Here is a 12,816-nt window from a genome sequence, read left to right as displayed (position 1 = left end):
AAACGTGACGACTGGTACAGGAGGCGCGAGGACCCTGCCGGCGCGGGCTCACAGTCTACAACTTTATGTATCAAGTTTACAACAGGAAATAAATTAATAAACAAATCAAAAAATCACAGACTGCAAATAAGCCTCATGTTATAGTTCATGATCCATATTTAAATGATTTTTATATTTTAATCTGTATGACCTACTGATCTATGATTTAACCCCTTTACGACCAATGACGGACATAGCACGTCATGAGCGGGCGTCAGTTCCTGTATCATGACTTGCTATGTCCCTCATGCATTTAAATTGTCACTGTGTGTAAACACGCATTGACAGTTCCGTGCTGACAGCTGTGACTGACAACTGAGCAGCACAGGAAGAGGTGTGATGACCCAAGACATCGGTCCCAGCACTCAGAGGGCTGTAAGGGTCAGTCAATCTGACTGACTGATAACAGCATGATCGCACAGGATGTGCTTACAGCCGAGCTCCTGCAGTGACAGCTGGGGACGATGGCAACACCACCCCTGGCTGTTTAACACCCTAAATGCTCCAATCAAGAGCGATCACAACATTTATGAGGATGGAGTCCCCTCCCTCTCCTTTCAGATCTGTGTCCCCACAATGCCATCGCAGGGGCCCAAAAGTTGCCATAGAAAGCCTCTTAGACCATGCTCAGAGCATGGTCTAAGAAGCTTGTGTATGCAGGTATAATGCATTGCAATTAGTGATGCACAAATGTGCTTGGATAAGGGGTTATGCAAGCATGCTCGAGTCCTAATCGAGTATCTTCGGTTTGCTCGTATATTATGTTCGAGTCCCTGCGTCTGCATGATTTACGGCTGTTAGACAGCCTCAACACATGTGAGGATTCTTTAACAATCGAGTATCTTCGGCATGCTCGTATATTATGTTCGAGTCCCTGCGTCTGCATGATTTGCGGCTGTTAGACAGCCTCAACACATGTGAGGATTCTTTAACAAACAGACAATCCCTGGATGTGTTGAGGCTGTCTAACAGGCGCAAATCATGCAGACGCAGGGACTCGCACATTTTATCAGAGCAGGCCGAAGATACTCGGTTAGGACTTGAGCGTGCTCGGTTAACCCCTTATCCAAGGACATTCGCGCATCACTAATTGCAAAGCATTATTCCTGCAATCAAAGTGAAAAAAGTGAAATTCCCATACAGGATAGGCATTAGGCAGAGGGGACTGATGCCATGGGCTGTTAGGAAAAACTTCTTAATGTAAGTATAGCAGATCCGTTTTGAAATGAAAAGGGTTGTCCAGTACTTTTAATAAAATTTCTTTATATGGTGCACTAACAATCTGAATGTGACATTTCAGTAAGGAATGAAATGGTATGAGTGGTTGTAAGATATCGGATGACTACATTGTTTATACTAGGAAGGTATTTGTTCTATTTCAATTGTTTCATGTGGATATAAATGCTGCATTGAACAGAACCCTACATGAATGAATAAGACTCAAGATGGTATGTTACATTGGGAGTAGACATCAAAAACCAACACCATATGAAGGACTACAAACCTCATCTGCTCTGACATTATGGTGAGCTATAAGCATTTTGTTTGGGAATACCTAGATATAACATTTCTATAAAAGTGGGCTTTTGTCAGTTGAAAACAATCTAATATAGGAAAATAAAACCTGTTTCACCATGTGGCAATTCAAAAAAAAAATTCAGAATTTTTTTCTACTGAGGACACCCAAGATAACCAATCCCATACGACTGTGAAAAATGATTTCTAGGATTTACAAAAAGTATTGTTGCAAAGATTACGTACATGGTGGGACGCCACTACTCTACAAAAATATTTATATCTAAACATGATCCCAAGAGGACTAAGATTAAAGAAGAATTGCACAACTAACTTCAATAGTGACTTTGAGAAGGAAAGGAACACACATGGTCAAAATTATAGGTACCCCTCGTTTAATGAAAGAAAAGTAATAATAAATTAAAAATCTATGAAAATGAACAAATGAAAGTCAGACATTGCTTTTCAACCCTGTTTCCACAGATTTTTAAAAAAAATTAAACTCGTGAAATAGGCCTAAATATTAATGTCACTTTTCTGGTGAGGTGCCCATACTTATGCACCGGTCAAATTTTGTTTGAATGCAGATTGCACATTTTCTGTTAGTACAATAAACCTCATTTCAAGGCAGAAACATTACTGTATCCAACAGTTATTACATATATCAAACTGAAATAGCTGTTGCAAAAACACCAATTTTTATAAAACATTAAGCTTAAGATTAATAGGGGTGCCCAAACTTTTTCATATGACTGTATATGAAAAAATCAACAAAGTGCAAATAGTGCAGAAATCAGTCAGTCAATATAGAATAAAGGAAAGGGAATCCAACATTCAATCAATAAATAACTATAAAGTGCTAAGTGCTTGATTTACATTTAGGAAAAAATGCCTATACTGCCCTATTCCATTAAATGGACCGAAAACATACAGCTGCTTACTGACATAATAGGTGACATTAGATAGTTAATATGCCTGTTGGAAAATTATTTATAGACTGACCATAATATCAGCATTTACCTCTCATGACCCCTATGCCGTTTCACTGTTAAGCTTCTTCCGGGGGGTGTCCTTCAACTGAGGGGCTTGGGTTTATATATGCACATATAGTCAATTGCATTGATCGATATAAAAGTGAAGGTGAAAGGGAGTGAAAGAAAAAAGTAAGATGTCTAGTGATAGGTCAGGCGTCCATGGGGCTGTCTGTAAGATGCTGTCTCATTAATTATGTATCAGCCGTAAGGTGCTTTTGTGGCGCATCGCGCGCGTGTGTGACACACCTTTTCGAGAATGGGACTTCTGGGGTAGTACGCAGAGGAACGCATGCGGTCCACATGAGGCTCACCCCCGGAAGTCGGTAGATGATGTCAACGCGCGTGCGCACAGCTCCCATAGGCCGTACACCGCTGTACTAAGCATAGACCCGTGGAACATGGCATACATATTCAAAGTGGCAGGGAGGGGAGGGACGAAAGGTGAAGGGGAAGAGAAACCAAAAGACAATGAAAATAAACGCTATCCAGAGCATTGAACTAGTCATAAAAACATCCGCACCCATAAGTAAGAAGGCCACGAATAAGGTGACTATCACATATATATGAATAAAAAATATAAGAAAGTGAATATATAAATATGCATAGAATAATAAATATATGTAAAGGAATAAAAAAGGTGAAATATATTCATTGCGAAACAATCAAAGGTGTTAACATGCATAAGATGAAGTAGAAAACCTACTGTTCTACCCATATTAAGCATTCTATATAAAGTGCATATCCCTCCCAATAACCCCAGCCTGAATGAATCAATCAAATCACCAGCCTCTGCTCCGAACGGCCAAAATAGAAGGTAAGTAAATAGTGGATGTGGGTAAGCCTTTAATCTGTAGTATAAAAGTGCAACCCATTTAGTAACACATAACGACTTGCAACAACCAAAGGAGACCACATATCCTTATTAAAGGGGTATTCCCATCTCCAATATCCTATCCCAATATGTAGTAGGTGTGATGATAATAATAATATTAGCAAATATCTCCAATTAGAAATGTAGTATATTTTTTTGGATTCTCTATGTCTTTGTTGTCATGTGGAGGCATCGCAGGACCTTAGGTATCCATGGTTACGTCCACTGATAAAGTCAGTTAGTTAGCTAGTTGCTAGTGGTCGTAACCATGGATACCTAAGGTCCTGTGATGCCAGCACATGAGGAAAGAGAGATAGCGAATCAAAAATACTATACATTTCTAATTGAAGGTATTTGCTAATATTATTATTATTACCTACTACATATTGGGATAGCATCTTGGAGATGGGAATACCCCTTTAAGCTTGAATACCGGCGGTAAGGAAGAGCGGGGGTATGGAAAAGATGGGAGGAGTGGGGGAGACTAAAGCACACTCCGTTCTTCCTTACCGCTGGTATTCAAGCTTAATAAGGATATGTGGTCTCCTTTTGGTTGTTGCAAGTCGTTATGTGTTACTAATTGGGTTGCACTTTTATACTACAGATTAAAGGCTTACCCACATCCACTATTTACTTACCTTCTATCTTGGCCGTTCGGAGCAGAGGCTGGTGATTTGATTGATTCATTCAGGAGGAGTTTGCTTCAGATGGGACAATGTTCATAGCACTCTCCATGGAGGTCTGTGATGATGGACATTTAGAATTAAGAAATATTCGACTAGAACAACTCATCTGTGATACGCATGGACAATTATTTTGGACGGTGTTGTGCATTTCCAGCAAGTGAAAATTCGCAATTAGACTAGGTGGATTACATCTAACTTTAGGATTGGGCTGGGGTTATTGGGAGGGATATGCACTTTATATAGAATGGTTGATATGGGTAGAACAGTAGGTTTTCTACTTCATCTTATGCATGTTAACAACTTTGATTGTTTCACAATGAATATATTTCACATTTTTTATTCCTTTACATATATTTATTATTCTATGCATATTTATATATTCACTTTATTATATTTTTTATTCATATACATTCACATATATGTGATAGTCACCTTATTTGTGGCCTTCTTACTTATGGGTGCGGATGTTTTTATGACTAGTTCAATGCTCTGGATAGCGTTTATTTTCATTGTCTTTTGGTTTCTCTTCCCCTTCACCTTTCGTCCCTCCCCTCCCTGCCACTTTGAATATGTATGCCATGTTCCACGGGTCTATGCTTAGTACAGCGGTGTACAGCCTATGGGGGCTGTGCGCACGTGCGTGTGACATCATCTACTGACTTCCGGGGGTGCGCCACAAGTTAATTGCTATAATATTATGTAAAATGAGATATGACCAAGCTGTATATTGCATCTCTCTTTCCTGGATGTTCCCTGTCATCTCCTCATCCGTTTTTTATTATAAATATTGAATAAAAGTACATATTTTAATTTAAACTAGAGTCTCTGTCATCCTGTGGGTTTGAAATGAACAACCACATTGGATTAAGTATATAATAATATTATTAAATATGAGCATATCAAACTCAAATATTTAGAAACTACTATTTCCCAGCAACAGGAATCCATGAAAAAATTTGCTACAGAACCTGATTATACAACCCTCAAAGATAAACTGCAAAAAAACACTAAGTGAACATGAGGACGCCATAACAGCAATTAAAAAAACGGAAATTTACTAGAGGCCTCTCAGACTAGAAGAATGACCCTAGTCTTCACCTGGCAACAAGAAAGGAAAACCTACACACCTAAATCTATCCTCAAAAACAACTGCTTTCACAAGAAACAACACCCTTTTCATGTCAGTTTTAGCACATCTGAGTGGGATTCTGAGGAAGCACTACCGCAAAAGTGCGCATTTGGGGAGTTTAGGCTGGAGAGTCACCATGCACAAGACTATGGGTAATTAATATCTTATTTTATGGACACTTGTCCAATTCTCTGTGGAGTGTATTGCATATATGAGATGCTATGTGACATGTGGACTTCTGGTGTATACACCTGATGTTATCTGTACACATTTAACTTAGTGAGTGTCTATACTGGAAACATAGTCGGTGATACTATGTGATACTGTCATCATGCGGTTTTCTTCATCCGCAAATACCATCGACCTCCAGGTATATAAATCCACTAACAGAGCCCATTTATGCCACTATAACTTACTTTGGACTATATATCACAATATTGCTGCAATCCGCCACATTGAATGTACTCTGTTTTGCTGTTCTTGTGTATGTGGGATGACACTCACAGGCTTAACACTGGGTTTTTGCACTGGTACGCTGATTTTTCCCTTTATGTATCTGCATTATATATATTGAAATAACTTTTTAATGAACTTAATAAAGGATTTTTTATATGTAGCTCTAACTTCATGTTCTCCGTTTTTTCAACTTCTTTAATCTGCGGGTTAATAGAGTTCTGACATTGTGCGGTCACCGCACTGAGAGCCCCGCTGCCAGGAGGAAATGAACGTTATTCCTCCAGGTATCGTTTGGGATTCAGTCACAGGGATCACACTAGCATGAGTTCAGTCACCGCTCAGTATAGAGTCGTAGCTGTAACCGTGCCCCCGACACTGACTGACAGCTCACTCATCATTAATTCCAGCAGTCAGTCAGTGCTGAGGGGTGCAGTTACAGCTGATAGAGGGGACATGATAGCGGAAGTCTCAGTGACTCACCGTCGCTTGCGCAGTACAAGGCTGTGGTGCAGTATGCAGTCAAACGGGGCCAGAGGGAAACAAAGCGCGCTCCATGGGAGCGGCGCATTGCGCATGTGCGGGAGGGGAGGCAGGGCAGGACACGTCACAGGGCCCTATGACGTGCAGGGGAGGGGGTAATATGATAATTAAGCATATAGGCTGAGATTTGGGAGAATAATAAGCACATAGGCGGGGATTGCTTGGCGTCCGCAAAGCCTGTGGAAAAAAGAATTGATTAAAGTGCTTTTCTCTGCAATCAAACCTCTACTATGGGCCATACAGGTAAGTATAGATTTACTTTTCTATACCCTGTATGGCCATAGTAGAGGTCTGATATCGCCCCAGGCCATCACCCCCGGTTCAGTGAGGACTCCGCCGCTGAGCCCACACTGAACCGGGCACATGTCAGCTGATTTATACAGCTGACATGTGCCCGCAGCAACTGCGGATGGAATCGCGATCCACCCGCGGCTGTTAGCCGGTTAAATGCTGCTGTCAATCTCTGACTACGGCATTTAACAGCGCCGACCCCGTCACGTGATCGCGGGTCACTGATGGGTGGGCATGACAACCCTGGGTCTGCAGCAGACCCCAGTGGTTGTCATGTAAAGATCACTATCAGCACCACCTAGTGGTCGGCACGGCATAGCACAGGAGTATTTCTGCTACATAGAGGTGATCTGCTCATCGCCTCTATGTAGCAGAGGCGATCGGACAGTTGCTGCTTCTAGTCTCCTATGGAGACTATAGAAGCAAGCAAAAAGTGTAAAGAAAATGTTTTTAAAAATATTTAAAAAATATAAAAGTTTAAATCACCCCCCTTTCGCCCCATTCAAAATAAAATAATAAAAAAAACCACATACACATATTTGGTATCGCAGCGTTCAGAATCGCCCGATTTATCAATATAAAAAAAGAATTAATCCGATCGGTAAACGGCTTAATGAGAAAAAAATTCTAAACACCAGAATTTCGTTTTTTTTGGTCGCCGCAACATTGCAATAAAATGCAATAACAGGCAATCAAAACATTGGATCTACCCCAAAGTGGTATCAATAAAAACTTCAGCTCGGCTCACTAAAAATAAGCCCTCACCCGGCCCCAGATCCCAAAAAATGGAGACGCTACGGGTCTCGGAAATTGGCGCCATTTTTTTTTAAGCAAACTTTGGATTTTTTTTTAACACTTAAATAAAAAAGAACCTATACATGTTTGGTGTCTACGAACTCGTAATGACCTGGAGAATAATGATGGCAGGTCAGTTTTACAATTCAGTGAACGTGGTAAAGAAAAAAAAAAATCTGTGGTATTGCACTTTTTTTGCAAGTTCACCGCTCTTGGAATTTTTTTCCCGCTTTCCCGTACATGATATGATAAAACCAGTGATGTCGTTCAAAAGTACAACTCGTCCCGCAAAAAATAAGCCCTCACATGGACCAAAAAAATAAAAACGCTATGGCTCTGGGAACAAGGGGAGCAAAACACGAAAATGCAAAATCCCAGGGTCCTTAACCCTCAACTGGTGAGGTGGAGTTTTTGTCACGCAACTGGTGAGGTGGGGTTTCCTATACCCCAGTGTTTAGAAATCTCTTATTTTTCCAGAAAATGCAAAGATCACGTTTGTTTTAGTCGTTTTCTTATTGGCGATTGATTACATATAACAAATTTTTGACACCCACAAATGGATGGAAGCTAGTGAGACACGTATCCTCATACCAGCATTTTTCATAGAATGGCAGCCGAACAAAAATTCCCAGGGGTGTGGCAAACCCCACCTCACCAGCTGAGGGTTAAGGGGTTAAAGGCGCATTTCTATCTATTCCAGAAGTGGCTCCACCTCTGAGGCTCCTCATCCTATTCTCTGAGAAGTAACTGCATGTGTATGACTGCGGAGGCCTAGGAGGCACACTGAGCCACACGCATGTGCATGACCGCGGAGGCCTAGGAGGCACACTGAGCCACACGCATGTGCATGACCGCGGAGGCCTAGGAGGCACACTGAGCCACACGCATGTGTATGACCGCGGAGGCCTAGGAGGCACACTGAGCCACACGCATGTGTATGACCGCGGAGGCCTAGGAGGCACACTGAGCCACACGCATGTGTATGACCGCGGAGGCCTAGGAGGCACACTGAGCCACACGCATGTGTATGACCGCGGAGGCCTAGGAGGCACACTGAGCCACACGCATGTGTATGACCGCGGAGGCCTAGGAGGCACACTGAGCCACACGCATGTGCATGACCGCGGAGGCCTAGGAGGCACACTGAGCCACACGCATGTGTATGACCGCGGAGGCCTACTGAGCCACACGCATGTGTATGACCGCGGAGGCCTAGGAGGCACACTGAGCCACACGCATGTGCATGACCGCGGAGGCCTAGGAGGCACACTGAGCCACACGCATGTGTATGACCGCGGAGGCCTTGGAGGCACACTGAGCCACACGCATGTGCATGACCGCGGAGGCCTAGGAGGCACACTGAGCCACACGCATGTGTATGACCGCGGAGGCCTAGGAGGCACACTGAGCCACACGCATGTGTATGACCGCGGAGGCCTAGGAGGCACACTGAGCCACACGCATGTGTATGACCGCGGAGGCCTAGGAGGCACACTGAGCCACACGCATGTGTATGACCGCGGAGGCCTAGGAGGCACACTGAGCCACACGCATGTGTATGACCGCGGAGGCCTAGGAGGCACACTGAGCCACACGCATGTGCATGACCGCGGAGGCCTAGGAGGCACACTGAGCCACACGCATGTGTATGACCGCGGAGGCCTAGGAGGCACACTGAGCCACACGCATGTGTATGACCGCGGAGGCCTAGGAGGCACACTGAGCCACACGCATGTGTATGACCGCGGAGGCCTAGGAGGCACACTGAGCCACACGCATGTGTATGACCGCGGAGGCCTAGGAGGCACACTGGATTGTGATTTTTCCATTAGTGTGGTGCACTTTATTTGCAGTTTGGCAGTATGAACATACACAGGGCGGTTGGGCTGTACAGCTGTGCTGCACACGGTGTTACGCCCTCCAATATGGCTGTCCTCTCCTCATCTTCATGCCGCCACTGTGAAGACAAGTCACCTTTCCCCTACTAGAAGGAGTCAGACGTGTGATCGTGAGCACCACACCCGGCTGCCTAGTAACCAAGTCCCGCCCATGCAGCGCACACAGCCCCTCTACAGTGAATGCGGGAGCAGAAGGCGTTTCTCATTGGCTGCAGCACACGGACTCGCCGCTGATTGGCGCTTCCCGCACAGCCTGCGATTGTAGACGTGTTTATCAGTTTACCTCATGAGTGAGCTGGTCGTGTGGGATAGTATTGGATCGTCACCATTAGGGCCCTTCTTCTCACGGCAAGTGTGGCCGTCACATAGCAGGAGGACTCCCCCCATGTCTGTACCGGCCAGTGGACCCGGAGTGCACGTCCCTCCGCCCCCACACACACACAGTTACACTGTCCCGACGGTCCTAGCCGGTTCTGAACGCAGTCACGTGACAGCTATACTTTGTAGCTGTTTTGAAATATCTTAATTCTGATTGGCCGCTCACAGGCTGCGGCGCCATGACTGTATAAATATGAGGCGATGCCGCAGTCATCTCATTGGAGCACGTGAGTCACTCTGGTGTTAGACGCAGCTGCAGTTAAGCATGTTCAGACGCGGCGGGAACGCAGGCAACCCTAAGAGGCCTAAGAGTGGCTCGTCACGGGCGGGTCTTCACTTCCCCGTGGGTCGGATCCACGGCCGCCTGTGCGAGGAGCTGTGTAATGTCAGAGTGAGCACCAGGGCTTCGGTCTGCATGGCGGCAGTGCTGCAGTATGTGACGGCGGAGCTCCTGGAGGCGGCAGGGAACACTGCCCAAAAGAGCAAGACGTACCAGATTACGCCCGCCATCCTGCAGTACGCCGTGCGCAATGATACGGAGCTGAACCGGCTTCTGGCCAATGTGGACATGCGCCGGGGAGGCCTCCCGCCCGACCTGATGCCTTCTCGCCCCTCATGCCCTGCAGGGAAGAGCCCAAGGTAAGGAATACTACAGCTGTGAGAACGGCCCTGACCCAAAGGCCTAGACAGTGCATAACAACGTTCTGATCGCCTGCTGGGGGCGCTAGTGATGGGCAGCAGCAGGTGCGTGTTATCGTTTGGCCCCTCCTCAAAAAGAGGATCTAGGGGGGCAGAGACTGATAGAGGGGACATGGGGGCGGAGACTGTGATAGAGGGGACACGGGGCGGAGACTGCATGATAGAGGGGATGTGGGGGCGGAGACTGATAGAGGGGACATGGGGGCGGAGACTGATAGAGGGGACATGGGGCGGAGACTGTGATAGAGGGGACATGGGACGGAGACTGCATGATAGAGGGGATGTGGGGGCGGAGACTGATAGAGGGGACATGGGGCGGAGACTGATAGAGGGGACATGGGGGTGGAGACTGCATGATAGAGGGGACATGGGGCGGAGACTGATAGAGGAGGACATGGGGCGGAGACTGCATGATAGAGGGGACATGGGGCAGAGACTGCATGATATAGGGGACGGAGACTGCATGATAGAGGGAACATGGGGACGGAGACTGCATGATAGAGGGGACGTGGGGGCAGAGACTGCATGATAGAGTGGACGTGGGGGCGGATACTGCATGATAGAGGGGACATGGGGCACAGACTGCATGATAGAGGGGACATGGGGTGGAGACTGATAGAGGGGACATGGGGGCGGAGACTGATAGTGGGGGACATGGGGCGGAGACTGATAGGGGACATGGGGGCGGAAACTGATAGAGGGGACATGGGGGTGGAGACTGCATGATAGAGGGGGCATGGGGGCGGAGACTGCATGATAGAGGGGATGTGGGGCGGAGACTGCATGATAGAGGGTGTGGGGGCGGAGACTGCATGATAGAGGGGTGTGGGGCGGAGACTGCATGATAGAGGGGGTGTGGGGGCGGAGACTGATAGACGGGACATGGGGGCGGAGACTGCATGATAGAGTGGGCATGGGGGCGGAGCCTGCATGATAGAGGGGACATGGGGCAGATACTGATAGAGGGGGCATGGGGGCGGAGACTATGATAGAGGGGGCATGGGGCGGAGACTGATAGAGGAGGACATGGGGCGGAGACTGCATGATAGAGGGGACATGGGGCGGAGACTGCATGATATAGGGGATATGGGGGCGGAGACTGCATGATAGAGGGGACATGGGGGCGGAGACTGCATGATAGAGGGGACGTGGGGCGGAGACTATGATAGAGTGGACGTTGGGGCGGAGACTGCATGATAGAGGGGACATGGGTCAAAGACTGCATGATAGAGGGGACATGGGGCGGAGACTGATAGAGGGGACATGGGGCAGAGACTGTGATAGATGGGGACATGGGGCGGAGACTGCATGATAGAGGGGGCATGGGGCGGAGACTGCATGATAGAGGGTGCATGGGGGTGGAGACTGCATGATAGAGGGGGACATGGGGCGGTGACTTCATGATAGAGGGAACATGGGGGCGGAGACTACATAATAGAGGGGACATGGGGCAGAGACTATGATAAAGGGGACATGGGGCGGAGACTGATAGAGGGGACATGGGGCAGAGACTGATAGATGGGGCGGAGACTGCATGATAGAGGGGATATGGGGGCAGAGACTGCATGATAGAGGGGGACATGGGGGCGGAGACTGCATGATAGAGGGAGACATGGGGGAGGAGACTGCATGATAGAGGGGACATGGGGGCGGAGACTGCATGATAGAGGGGGACATGGGGGCGGAGACTGTATGATAGAGGGGACATGGGGGCGGAGACTGTATGATAGAGGAGGACATGGGGCGGAGACTGCATGATAGAGGGGACATGGGGCGGAGACTCCATGATAGAGGGGATATGGGGGCAGAGATTGCATGATAGAGGGGACATGGGGCAGAGACTATGGTAAAGGGGACATGGGGCAGAGACTGATAGAGGGGACATGGGGCGGAGACTGATAGAGGGGACATGGGGCAGAGACTGATAGAGGGGGACATGCAGCGGAGACTGATAGAGGGGGGCATGGGGCGGAAACTGCATGATAGAGAGGACATGGGGGCGGAGACTGCATGATAGAGAGGACATGCAGCGGAGACTGCATAATAGAGGGGGACATGGAGGCGGAGACTGCATGATAGAGGGACATGGGGGCGGAGACTGATAGAGGGGACATGGGGCGGAGACTGATAGAAGGGACATGGGTCGGAGACTGCATGATAGAGGGGACATGGGGGCGGAGACTGCATGATAGAGGGTACATGGGGGCGGAGACTGTATGATAGAGGGAATGTGGGGGCGGAGACTGATAGAGGGGACATGGGGACGGAGACTGATAGGGGACATGGGGGCGGAAACTGATAGAGGGGACATGGGGGTGGAGACTGCATGATAGAGGGGGCATGGGGGCGGAGACTGCATGATAGAGGGGATGTGGGGCACAGACTGCATGATAGAGGGGACATGGGGTGGAGACTGATAGAGGGGACATGGGGGCGGAGACTGATAGAGGGGGACATGGGGCGGAGACTGATAGGGGACATGGGG

The 12,816-nt window shown here is 47.5% G+C and overlaps 1 protein-coding gene across 1 annotated transcript; it reads left to right on the top strand.

Annotated features, from left to right (window-relative positions):
• The first annotated feature begins 9,897 nt into the window (after window positions 1–9,897).
• On the top strand, window positions 9,898–10,275 carry LOC141167214 (histone H2A-like). Its single transcript, XM_073654663.1, has one exon. It carries the CDS (start codon window positions 9,898–9,900, stop codon window positions 10,273–10,275), a length of 378 nt encoding a protein of 125 aa, XP_073510764.1.
• The last annotated feature ends 2,541 nt before the right edge of the window (window positions 10,276–12,816 follow it).

This window comes from Phyllobates terribilis, unplaced genomic scaffold (genome assembly GCF_046119375.1).
Source record: "Phyllobates terribilis strain yellow unplaced genomic scaffold, ASM4611937v1 Scaffold_11__3_contigs__length_659146591, whole genome shotgun sequence".
NCBI lineage: Eukaryota > Metazoa > Chordata > Amphibia > Anura > Dendrobatidae > Phyllobates > Phyllobates terribilis.
Note: the sequence above shows the minus strand (reverse complement) of the source record. Positions and strands in the feature narration are given on the sequence as shown.